A 14616-nucleotide genomic window follows, 5' to 3' on the forward strand; every position below is an offset into this window, starting at 1 on the left:
AAGATATTGTATCTTAGAATTTTTCAGTGACATTTATTTATGTTCAAAGTATATTGGTCGGTGTAATATATGCAATTGTACATTTTATGCGGAAACAGCAAAAGCTGCAGTGTCATAAAAGCAAAGGCTTGAGTATATGATTTGATTGATGCAAATGTAAAACGTCTGGAAAGCTTTTTTTGCATTTGATGTCAATACGAAATATTCTTGACGACTGCGTAGTATTTTAAAATCTGTCTACTCTTTTTTTGGTTCATGATTGTACATTCAGCCTATTCTGTCACCTCGTTTCTTTAAATTGAACTGTGGTTTAATGTAATAATTTTAAGTACGCCAAAAGTCACTAATTTGTATTTGCACTACGTAATGTGCATATATAGTCTTTACTTTAATTGAAATTCACTTAATATAAATATTTCAATACAATTTTACACATAATACTAAACTTTGATTTGGTCGAAAATTAGTTGATCCTAAATGTATTGTGAAATTTAAGTTTTTTATAATTAAAAAAAAAATAGTTTATTCGTAATATATGAGACTAATACAAAAATAATAATATAAAAAAAAAAAAAAATGTTTATCTAATTTACTTTATATAAAACGGTTAAAATGTTCACTCACTATATTTATTAATTATGCTTTCCAGTCACTGTTTTCAAAAACCTGTCATAGTGTATATTATTATTTAGGTGATGTATCAAGAAAATGTATAATATGGTTACTGGCTTTATATGGTTTATTGTCCTTTTGGGATAGCATAAAAAACCAGGCGTTTATGATCTACATTTCGCGTGGTTACATACATTTTGATGACTATGATATTTGCTTGTCTTACTATACTGAAAATACGAATGTAAAGTTTGTGGACATAATATAGACAAAGACTCTTCGTTCCGATTGCCTATGTGTACATACCAGATGTTCTAAAAGTAATGAAACAGGTTATTTCTTATAAACAATAGGAACAATAAAAACCCTTTTGCTTACTTATTTTTTACATAGGAAGGCTCTGAAAAAATATGTAAAACTTTTGCATTAGACGCCTTTGAACACTAAATAAAACCCTTTATTCAATTTATCATTGAAAGTTACTTTTTACTTACAACATTTATATTTCTTAAGTCATTTAGATGTGAATGTTTTCTGAATACTTTTTTGTTAAACAGTAAAACGGAATTCAATTTTTCGAAATTTTAAAGAAGAAGTTTGAACTTTTGAGTATTAAATATTTCTAATAAAATCTTAATTGATTATTTATTATTTCTAGTTGCTAAAATAGTTACTTGCTATTACTACTTAAGAAACATTAAAGGATAGTTACCGTTACTCACGAACATCTAGTGTTAAAATTCATTTGCATACTCAAAGCATTAATAAATATTAAGGGTGCTTAAGTACTGGCCAAATGTAAAGGTTCTATAACTAGAAGGGGATTCATTATTTATACTGTCTGTTTTAAACTCGCCTCTAATAAAATTATTTTACGTCATGACGCTTAAGATATTTCAATTGTCTTGATTTACAGTCCTATAGTGCATCAAAATATAATATAATTTTTAACAAAAAAGAAAGAATTAGATTCGTTTAGAAGTTAATTTAATTTTAAAAACAAAAAAATGCGCGTTTAATAAATAATATTCGGTAAGTTTGATATCCCAGGAAAACGATTCGCAATTAGATGAATAGTATGTTATTATTTTAAAAGTTCTCTGTGTCTTTAATACAACTCCTTTGAAGTCATTACTAATGGGAAATTGTTCTATTATATTTTTCATTCGTTGCTCGAAAGTTAATTCACAAAATGATGTTAAAATGCCGACTCTTTGTATTTTAGAAATCATTTAATTTAGTTCACGGATGAATGTACTGGCTACGATCAAAAAACTTCATTAACTAGTGAAGCTCAATCGGTTTTGCTGTTTTCAATGTTTTAATACGGTTTTCTATTTTGTTTTTGTGTAGTTTTAACGTAGTCTACAGATACCACACTGGAACGATTTAGTGTACCGGTAAATTAGCTGTGCCGGAGGACGATAAATTGTTTTTACTTCGAAACGATGAACCGTGTAATGGGTACTAGTAAAACTCTGGCCGTTAAACGATATAATACGGCAAGCTACAACGAAGTGCATTAAGCGATATTTTATAATATGTGTTTTCGAACTTTCGATTATGTTCACAATCCTCGTATTATGTCTAAGATTTTAAAGTGTATAATTATAATTTGTAAGTTTGTAATTCAGATATAATTGAGACGCTATTTGAATTCCTGTAAGACCGTTATCTTTATGGTACACAACGCATGACTTTAAACTCGTGTGTGGCAAATTAAAACATTTGTATTGCTCTTCAATTTATAATAGCTTTATGTAAATTAGGCGTTTACAATTGGATGTTATATACAGATATAATTAATTTTATAACTACTATTATTTGAAAAAAAATTCACGTTCTGAAACTATGATTTATTTTTTCAGTGGGAAATTTAAAAGTTGGTGACGAAACAAGAACGCATCAGGTAAGTCAAATTCAATATTAACTATTATTTTCTTGCATATTCTTTAGAAAATTACACGACGCAAGCTGACTAGTGCGACAAACTGAAAACAATACGCTATATAAATATTATACAAAACAAATTTTTTTCCATCATAAGAAAAAAACCTTTTTTTTTGCGCTCAAAGTTATACACGATTCATTTGCATCGCAACAAACTTAGACAAGACAAGCATACTGTCATCAATATCGAATTTTATAATAAAAAAAAAAATGTCGAGACAGAAGGGATTGTTTAATGACATGCATTATTCATAATATCCCGAAATATTTTATGCAGTAGGTCTTGCTTTCCGTTTGTAGTAAATATTATTTGAACGGAAACTAAATGAAGCATAGCACAGTGGAATTTCTATTTAAAATCAAATTATATAAAACATTAGTATTTATCGATAAAGAAACCTAAATTGATTCTTTTTTCTTATAAACATCATTGCTGTACCACTCATTACAACGTTTAATCAAAGATATTTATAAAATCATAGAACAGCTAGTTGAAATTGTACAGATTATTTTTGTATCTTATTTTAATCTGTTTTACACTATCTTTATATTTGATAGAATAATAGTAATTTTATAATAATATCTAGAAGTATATTGTCAATTAGTCTAACTAAATTATTTCGATAATAATCAGGGTAATATACTTAATTATTCAGTATATTATCTTAAATGTTGCTGAATTGTCCTAAGACTTTATTCAAAAAAATACATAATTAGTTGTTTGATTACAAAATAAAAAATTCGTCTATCGGAGAAGGCTTAGTAAATTTTGTTTTAATTTTATCCCCAAATAACTTGTATAGTGTATTCATTTTAAATTCTGATTTTGTAATTAACATATCTGCATTTATAATAATAATAATTATCATCACACGTTTAGCTGTTTATAATTAATGTACGCGTGAATGTTAATTTATATTTTCAGTTTAGGTGCACTAGTCTTTTATTTAACTTACATAAAATATGTTTATAACGAAAAAATGTACAAAAATATGCTTTTTATTTCTATTTCTAATAGTGAATATTCTCCTTGAAAAATTCAATTTATAGGCTTCTATGTTTCGTGTTATTTTATTAATTTACATAAACGTCGTTTTAAAAATTATGAAGTATAGAAAATTTTTTCTTTTTAAATAATAATAATGGTTGCTCCATTATTTTTTTAAACTAATAATATATTTGGTAATACGTCATACGTCACTTCATGATTGAAAAATTATACATAAATTTTATTAAAGGCTGCTTTAAACTTTTGATTATAACACAATTTTCAACACGATAAAATTTACAATACATTCCATAATAAGTATAGTCAAACTTGACTTGGTGAAGGCAAGTATAGTTTGAATTCTGAAAGTGATTGAAATCACTTTATGGAAGGTTAGTTATCAAATCGGCACTAAGTTTTCCACAGCATTTCCATTAATGAGAAAGTACATAAAATATTATTTTGCAATTACTATTGAATTGATGTCACTTTCCGATGCCGTACTGGTAGCCCATTGGCCGAGTATATACTAACAATATAAAAGTACCGTTGCATTGGGACCAAATGACCGACAAGTGGTTATTACTACTCGTAATTTACATATTGCTTTTGAAACTCAGTACACGCTTTTGTATCCGATGTACACTAACGTTGCACTCTATCGTATGGCAATATTGAAGGGAAAAAGAGCTGAGGGGTAGAGTGATCACGAACCTTTTAGCGTCACATGCATACACCCAAACGAATTAATACGATTTACTGTCAGTATATAAGCTTGAGTAGCCGGGTACAGTATCATTGTAATGTTAGCAACGAGCAAGCGTAGATACGAGAGGAGGGCAAGGTAGTATTGATGATATATACCCCGTAGTATGCGGACCACGATCATGGGCTAAATGCATTACATTTATACATACGTATACACTCACATTGTAACCACAAAAGGACCACCGGAGGTAAAATAACAAAATTTACTTCAATTTACGAGGCTAACCAAAACCACTATCATCATGTGTTGTTGTTTACTGCAAAGTTATTAGTTTGCCAATACCATGTTTAACCAACAAAAGCGACACGTAAACAGATATGAAACATTTTATATTAAAATAAAATGGATGACGGAATTCACACGTAGAGTAAATGATTGTCAAATTAATAAAATGTCAACATCGAATTAAAAAATGTTTAGAAGTAAATCTATAAATAATTTTGAATTTAAGAAACTAAAAATAAATATGTTTTAGTTTATTGTTTTATGAACTTGTCATAATCAATAAAATTTGTCGTATCAATTAGTTGCACGAAGAGCTTTTAATATCAATACTTAATATAACAGTAAACTTTTAATATACACTTGAATATAACTAGTGATATTTTACCGGAGGTAAAAACTATCTTTCAAATCCATAAAAGTTTTCACTGACATTTTCAATTAAAAATTATCCTCTTTTATTATTAAAATTGACCATTAAATATTTCACTGAATGCAGTCGGTTTTTTTTTAATTGGTGATTTTAATTTGCTTGACAACAATATTTGGTTAGTTTTTTATTTAAGTATTCACTTAGTTTTTTTGGTAGTAAAACGTGTGATAGACAATAGAGTATTGAATGATAAATAAGAAAAACTGCATCATATGATATAGCAACAATTAATATCAATAATATTTTTAAATTATCACTTATATTGTTCAAATATATTTTGAGTAAAATTTGATTTTTTTATTATTATACCATTGAAAATCGATCAACAATAGTTATACGTTTTTAAATTATGGGTTTGAAACCGTATAGTTTATCTTCTCAAACTATGTATTTATTTTTCAATATCACTTAGTTTGCCTTTGTGTATTACTGATATGTATTTCTTAAAAAAACTGTTATTCGATACATTAAAATAGTATAAAATAAAGTTTATAACGTAGCTGTTAATTGTTGCTGTTGGTTGTCAAAAAAAAAAAATATATATATTTTCATTAAAATCTAAAATATTTTTATAAAGGCCTTGTAAGCAATAAATAATTTTCAATACAGCTGTGGTTTACATAATGACACTTGTGAGTTATTTACACTTTTATTATCAAATTAGAAGTATGGAGCGTTTAAATAAAAATTATATACTAATATATTTACCACGCATTTATTGTACATATATACCATATAGTTGTAAAAATTCATGATAAAAATAATAATGAATAAACTTACAATACTGTCTGTTAATTTATTAGTCTAAGACTAACAAATAAACATTTAAATAGACTAATAATCTATGAACAACAATTTTTGTTCATGGATGAATTATAGAAATTTTGGTATCGAATATTTTTATATTAATAAATTATCATCATTTTCAATTTTATTATTAAAGCTTTATGGGAAACGATTGATTGTATGTTTTTAAATGATACCATCAATTGTATCTAATGATATTGTAGAATAATAATTTAATTTGAATTAAATTGACTTGTAAGGTCTTGAATCACATTTAATATTAAAAGTTCTCTGATTGCGAAGAGTTCTCTATTTTATGTTAAATGTTTTCTCTATTCTTAATATGAGAACACTGATTTTTCTTCTTCTTTTTCTTTGCCTTTTTCTCAACTACTTGGGATCGGCAACATTTATCTTAAACTTCTATTTTACACGATCTTCCACATTATCTACGCACACATCCACTGTCTTCATATCGCATTCAGTTACATTCTCCATCTCTTTTTTGGTCTTCCTCTACCTCTTTTTCCTTCAACATTCATTTCGATAACTGTTCTTACAACTTTCGATTCATCTCTTCTCATAACATGACCAAACCATCTAAGTCTATTTTCTGTCGGCTCATTCACGATTGATGTTACACCTATACTCCTTTTTATATGTTTAATCCTCCATCCTATCTTCTCTAGTCGCTCCACTCATCCATCTAAGCAATCTCATTCTACTACACTCATTCTCTGTTCTATTCTCTCTTCAACCGCCAACACTCTGAACTATACATCATAGTTGGTTTCATTTTAGTCTATTAGAATTTATCTTTCAGTCTCATTGAAATTCTTTTATCGCATAATACAAACAAGATGCTTCTCTTCACTTCATCTATTCGCACTTAATCCTGTGTCTAACATTCTTACACTTTCTTCCTCTGGGGGATAATGATTTTCAACATTTAAAAATTGTCGCCTTTAATAACCTTAGATTTTTTGGTAGATATCGACTATAATATCAATGCAGCTAATTTTTTAAAATATCGATTGACATTATACATAAATAGTAATACATTTTTTGTTTTTGTCCATATAAATATACTCCGCTCCTACTGATCCGATTTTGATCAATGATATGTCAATAGATAACAAAACTGATTTATAGATACGTTCCATAATTTTAAAAATTCTTCTAAATTTTTGTAATAAAGGTGGTAATGTTTCAAAAATTTATAAAATAAATTTTATAAAACATCCAATATTGATATTTTCAGATTTCACTTTACATTGAAATAACTTTTTGAAAACTAGACAAATTATTGATGATATTTTAGACATTAACCTTGTCAATGAAATAATTTTATCGAAAATTCAATCATTAACACAGATACTGAGACATACACATTATATTAATGTTATTATCTTTTCAATTTGTAATAATGTTTAAGAAAATTGCTTACTTTAAACACATATTAAAGTAAAGCTAATACAATGTACTTAAAAATGGACCAATGGTCAGTTGGCAGTACTGATGGAATATTTCACCCGATTTCAATACCGATATTTAACAAAAATTTCTGTTTGGGTATGCCGGATCCGCACTGTTTTGGGTCTCGGTAGATTGTACTGGACTCTTTTATATTTTTCATTAAATAGATCAAAGTGAATAAACTATGGAAATCTATTTTATTATGACTATAAAATCCAGCAAAGAACAGCAAAAATACGTATCGTATAGTATTTTGATATGAAAAGAGATCGTTTAAAATCCATTAGAATTAATGTTTTATTCGGTTTAATAAAATATGCTTATATAAAATGCAAAGTTATTGCCTCCAGCACAATATTTTATCCTGTCAGCGCTTGTCATTTATTTTTGAGAATAAAAAGCAAACAATGTAAAATAAATTTAGGAGAGTCATGTGGTTATTTGACAAGCAGAGATCGTTTTACCACACGTGTTAGATTTGTAGTAAATTCATCTATTTAACAAATTAAAAATCACCAATTGTTTCATATGAAAATCATTCATATGAAGTATAAATGATGTTCTTTTTTATATTAATAGATATTTATCATTTAGCAAACAGAAATAAGCCTGATTTCTGTGCTAGATGTATTTCATTGACATTTTTTTAGTCGAAGTTAATAATTTAAAAATAATGATGTATTATTATTAAATTCAAAGTTATATTTAAAATTTCATATTAATTGTACCTCAGTAAGTAACTTTACATTATAATGTTTTTAATGTACTATGACGTTTGCATAACATGTTTTCTAATACTCTATTAATTATTATAGAAATGCAGTTTTTCTATCACGATAATTTAGTTTTAACCAATAGAAGGTCTCAAAAGTGTATTTNTATTAATTATTATAGAAATGCAGTTTTTCTATCACGATAATTTAGTTTTAACCAATAGAAGGTCTCAAAAGTGTATTTTAACAACATACACTGTAATTTTATTTATACATATATATATATATATATTTAACAAACCATAATAACCATAATATGACATATGAATAAAAGGTTGTTAATATAAGGTTAACACTATACATTATAGTATAGTGTTAACAAAGTAAGTTAAATGATACAACCATTTTTTATTTTAGTGGTTTTGCTAACTATAAAGTTATCTTTATTATTTTATTACAGTAAATTCATCTTATTATTCTATAGTTAAATATAATAATATAACTTTACTAATTATATTCCGAATAGTTATCAAAAACCTTACTTGTTTATTATATTGTTACATTCTGTAATCATTTCTCCGCCTGACAGACTTATTAACATTAACACATTTGTTAATTAAAACCTTTAATGTTAATTCAATAGTTAAGTATGATGCTTTAAAAAATCATCAATAATTACTTCATCTTTAGAAACTTAATTATATTTATGTACTATCTTTAGTATACAGTAACTGAAGAACGATAAAAAAATAGAAATATTATAGCAATACTCACTATAAAACACAAAATAAAATAAAGGAAATCAAACTTAAGTTGAATATTCCAAACTATAAAAGAACGATTAAACAAAAAAAAAAAAATTAAGAGAAAACAATACATTTTAGGCTACGCCTTCTTTAAAATCGGTCCAAAGACATTTTTACCTATTATCCTAAATATCTTAAATATGTATACTTATAAGATTACTGACTTCGTTAGCTATACTTACACCAAAGTAGATTATATACTGTAATAAATTTGTAGCTTATAAAAATTAAATAATAGGAGTTTGATTAATAACATTTAAGTATGTATTTTTATTTATTTAGGTATATAGTGTTGAGATTTTATATAAAAAATGTATCTGTTAAAAGTTTCAAAATTTATGCGATTAACACAGAGTAGTTGTTTAATTTTAACTACAACAAGCGGGTAAACTTCTGTTTAAAAATTGTTTACATTTGAATTTTTTCATCAATGACTTTTATAGAATTCTTTCAAATTTGTTCAGAGTATTTATTATCTAAAACTTTACTAAATTGTAAGATTTCTTAATAATTTGAACAATGATTACAAAACGTGATGTGCCATCTGACCATTACATTAAAATATGCTTATAATTAAAAAAATGTTTAATTATCATTTTTAAATATTTTAGATAGAATATCATAATGATCATAAAAATGAGCTATAGGTTATAACTATTACTAAGTGTGCGCAAATAAAAATTGTTTTAATATAAGCAATATATTATCTATTTTCTTTGAAATGCGTACCACATTTTACTCGACTACCACTTAAGTGTAGAAAGGAGCTGTAGTAAACTGGTTTTGTAGACTGTTTTCTATGCGTAGTGGTGTAATATTACAGCTATTGTGCGGTTATTTAAAATTAGTATTAAAAGCAAACAGTAGTGGAAGTGTGTCAAAAATAAGTTTATGCATATTTGTAGCAAGAACACGTATGCAATTAACAAAATAAGTAAAATAGTAGATAATAAAATGTCACAGTTTTGGAGAAATTATCCAATGTTCTAATGTATACTAAAGAATTGTTATCAAGAGAAAATGTTAAAACTTTATTACAAGACTTTGATTTTATAGATTATTTTTTAAGTTATGTAAATAGTAAAAGTCACTAATATCGGCGTAGGAAATAATTTAACAATGTTGACGTGTTTACAAAGTCGGGAGAGATTTTTTTCTTCTCTTTTTAAAATGTCGACCTTTTTTTCATTTTTTATACTTTTCTTCTATATACTTTAAAGAGGGTTAACACAGAAAACATAATTTATTATTATTGCTATTATTAAACGTTTCTGAATAGAACACAATTACCCTCTGGCGTGAGCAAATTTAAGGTTTGGTAACGATTGCCAGGAAAAAAATGAATTTTTTTATGAACCACGTGTTAGAAGGATGATATATACGGTTCGGTATATGTGAAACAAAATACATAATTTAAATGGTACTTTAACTTTCCACTTTAAATTAATGAACACTAAATAAATTATATGGCATAATCTATACTTCAGTTGAAAATAATGCATTGAAATTCTCTTAAATTCATGGTAAAACCTTACTCTAAATGGACTTATAGTAAATAGAATTAATTTTAATTCTGTTAAACGGTATGGTAGGAAAGTTATAGTTATTTTATAATCTTAAATTTTTACATAAATTCACGGATAATGAAATTACAATAATTTCGGTTTAAATAAAAATATGCTCTTTAAATATACAAATGATAACCCGGGGAGAAAAAACCCATTGATATCATCCTGTGATGTGACATTGTAATTTTATACTTGATAAAAGAACTTCAGCAGTTCGTTATATACCAACAACATTAATGGGCCGTTTTTGAGTTGAAAAATTGACTCGAACCGGTGCAGTAATTAAATTATCTTCTATCCTCGGATGGTTCTCTTACATAATGACAATGACTAATTCTGGTTAACCTCTTAGGAAATTAATACTAAATTCTAAAACAAATAAAACACTTTCAATGTGCGTAAAACTTCTTTAAGGAGCAGATGGCTATAATGGATAACAATCGTTCATTTCTTACTTAAATTTTAATGGATGGCAAAAGGGACTGTCGCGTATCTAACCCCGACTGTTCCAAAATAAGATTTTGGTCATAATTCAATTATTTAATATTTATGAAATCGGTGTAGAATTTAAAACAGTATGTCTGCATATTGTATGAGAACATTTTATTTTCACACTAAAAACTTAAAAAACTAAAAACATTAAACAGGCCTAGACAACTAATGATGATTGCCAAATAAATTTTAATATCTTAAATAGTAGCTTCTTTAAATTTTAATATCATTAATATTGTATATTACAAATATTATATAGAACTGATCTTATAAGGTCTTATTGGTTTTCTAATGATAAATAAAACAATATTAACTTTAAATAAATTTATAAAAATCTGTTGAACATGTTTAAAGACCTTATAAACTAGCTATGAGTAATACGTATTCACGAGAAAATTTTAGATAACTAATTAGCAATATGTAAGCTATTCACGTGACACTAAGAATCATTAAACATTCTAATCGCCATATGCATGGCTCGTTAACTATCTATCCAAGTACCAGGAGGTATATGCTCTATCCTTACTAATAATTAGTAAAAGAACAACTGTCCTTTCGTAACCTATAGCAGCATTTTCTTTACGTAGTAAAAAAAAACACACGCGTGTTTCATTAAGGTTAATACTTGGCTAATACAATTTTTTAATTTGATAATTATAATCTACCTTTAAAAATTGCTCCAAAAAATGTCAGCCATAATGCATTATGATTTATGTTGAAAATATATGATCGATAAAAAAATTTTATTGATCAAACTCATTTGAATGGGATTCATAAGTTTCAATACGCTAAACAATAAAATATAAATTCTGAATTAATAAGAATATAATATAATGTTACATCGAAATTCGATTATATTAGTTGAAAAATAATTTTTGCCATAATTAATATTTAGTGTCCAGACAAAATTAGATAATGTTTATAATAAAAAAGATAATTATTTCAGAATTGTTTTTTAAAAGCTTATTGTCTGTTTTATAGATGTACGTTATAATAATTTATATTTTCACAAAGAGAAAAAAATTTATTGAAAAATATCTTCTAGAAAATAAAATATAAATAAAAATGAGTAAGAAAAACCATTGAATTTTTAATAATATACCATATAAATCAATACCTCTAGTTTATGCTGTTGTTAAATTGAGTATTAAAGCAATCTCGACAAAACTTTCACGTTAAGGTACAATTTTAAAATAGTTTTAATGAAAATTATTTATATAAGAAGACAAGATTAACTTTATCATGGCGTTGGTTGAAATTATTTACCGTTTACTGTGATTGCCTATTGTTAAATACCGGTAACCACATAAATAGTATTCACTAAACATTTTGTTTGAACAATATACAAGAATCAAAAAGTTTGATGTTGCTTTTCATAGCATTTTCTCTTAGTTTAATTTAATTTTGCTTACGAATATACGTGTGTCATAAATTGTACACCAAATGAAGAAGCCAATAAAACTTAAACACGTTATACGATATGTGATACCAATGCATTAGTTTAAATTACGGTTAATTAATTTGTTTCAGATTTATTTTACATCAAACTTGAATATTAAAATATCTTTTAATTATGAAGGAATATCCAGAGTCTATGATTTTTTTTTTTTAATTTTCCTAACAAATAACTCATTATAAAAGATTACTCGACTAGCCTCCCACTCCAATCCCCTAATAAAAGGTATTTCAACTAATGCTATTCATGGTAATCCTCCGAGACGCTTAAAGCGCAACTGGTGTAGAGATCTATTAACTTAACTTTAGTTAAAATATAAAAAACAATCACTTAAAAGTGTCATCAATGGGTGGCTTCTTTTATCAAGTATTTAATGTTATAATTATTTTTAGCTAATACTCTTATTGTACCTATAGGGAACAGATTGTGTATATATTAATAAAGGAAAAAAAAAATTTTTTTCTAACATAAATATACGTCATACATATTGCAATATATATTTTTTATTGAAAAATATCTATTGAACGATAATAATTTTAAAAAATAATGCTTCTTATTTTTATTTAATTTAAGACATAAAACAATTTTGTGTAGAAAATCTTAATTATTTTTGCAAGAAAATCAATTTAGTATCAAACAAGTATTTTTAATCAAATTTCTCAGTTAATAAATCAATGCCACTGTAAAACAAAAAAAATACCCGCTCTTTTAATATTAATAAAAAACAAAATAAAATTATCATGATATTTCATTGAAAAATCCATAGAATTTGAAAATTCCATAGAATACACTAAGCCATCTTTTGACTGGTGCAAGTATAATTTTTAGTCATAAAAAACACTTGATCGACAAAAGTCAATAATACTTAACGATATTTAATTGTTGAGTTACTATATACAGATTGTTCACTTCTATTGTCTGATTAACAATACTTTATTCGTTTATACTTTCATTTTATTAAATTATATGTACTCCTCAATACTTGGTGGTACATTTTGTTTAATAATTCTTCATAAAATTCAATTGAGGTTTTTTCTATACTATACTGAATTATACTCGACATGTAATATTTTTATACAAAAACGAATTCATAATTGAAAAACTTATCTACACCATTATATTTCTCATGCAGTGTAATACCAATAAGTAATTAACTAAGTACTTTCAGATCAATCACTTAACTAAAAAGATTGCTGTGACTCAGTTTCCTGTAATAGTGATAACATTACTATTACATCTTCGGGAACAATTTTTAATTTAGGACGAATAAAACCTTTGTACTTATCGAGGTAATGCTGTTAGTAAATTATTACATAAATGATTTAAAAGGTACTAAATTGAGCGGTTTAGTCAGTAATTGTTTCACATAGGATCAATAAAAATAAAGAACTCTTATGTGACATTGTCGTTAAGCATTGTTGTTAAACTAAATGCAGTTCAATGTTACATACGATTTTAGGATTAAGTACTTGAAAACGTGTTGTGAATTTGAGACCATTAATACTAAAAGGATTTATCACAAAGAGGTCCTTACTGGGTTAAAAACGTTTTATTTTTATTTCACTTAAGTAACAAAGTCAATATAAATACACTCTAATTGACAGCATAGTATAGATCAATTGGTCAATTATTTTAAATCCATAAATTATTTAATAACTTTAAAAAGTAAATCAAGTTACTTTTGTAAAAATGTCGAAATTAAATCTCAAAATAATTACTTAATTAATGTTTGTAATAATATACGTAAAATTTTTATTTTTTAAGTAAACCACATAACAAAAATATATTAGCTTCGATGCGAAGCGGAGAAGGTATTAATTTTACTATGATGTGTTTTTTTTTTTTTTTATGTCTGTTGCCACTTTTTCTCAGCTCTCACTGGACCGATTTCTTTCAAAAATACGTCAAAAGATCACAAATCGTATCTAGTTGAAGACATTACCCTTAAAAATTGAAAAAAATTCCCTCGTTCCCCGCAAATGGGGGAAATATCCAAAAAAATTACAAATTTAAAAATCGCTAATTTTCGAAATTTTTTCACTTTTTTTTCTTAAAACTTCCATAACTTTTTGAAAAATCAACAAATCAACATAATTTTTTTTTATACTAAAACCTTAGATATTTACCTTTCATTTGATATCATTTTTTTGAAAATCTATCACTTAACCTGCTCATTGGGGGGGATTTAAAATGGCAACTTTTTTACAAAAATTAATTTTTTCAACTTAATTTTTGAAAATGTTCCGGAAAGACTGCGTCCTTTAAACATATATCAAATTAAAGCTTATTTTATGTACTACAAAATGAAAAAAAAAAATTTGTCCCGACACTTTTTTTTCTACATT

The 14616-nt window shown here is 26.0% G+C and overlaps 1 protein-coding gene across 1 annotated transcript in view; it reads left to right on the forward strand.

The window, feature by feature from the left end:
- The window catches only part of LOC126899874 (uncharacterized), a 145139-nt gene that overhangs the window by 45352 nt on the left and 85171 nt on the right, over positions 1 to 14616 (forward strand). Inside the window, exon 2 of the mRNA XM_050675124.1 lies at positions 2481 to 2521. Within this exon, the coding sequence (XP_050531081.1) occupies positions 2481 to 2521 (41 nt within the window). The remainder of the gene's footprint in view (positions 1 to 2480; positions 2522 to 14616) is intronic.

Source organism: Daktulosphaira vitifoliae, unplaced genomic scaffold (assembly GCF_025091365.1).
Source record: "Daktulosphaira vitifoliae isolate Bord-2020 unplaced genomic scaffold, ASM2509136v1 Scaffold_2, whole genome shotgun sequence".
Lineage (NCBI taxonomy): Eukaryota > Metazoa > Arthropoda > Insecta > Hemiptera > Phylloxeridae > Daktulosphaira > Daktulosphaira vitifoliae.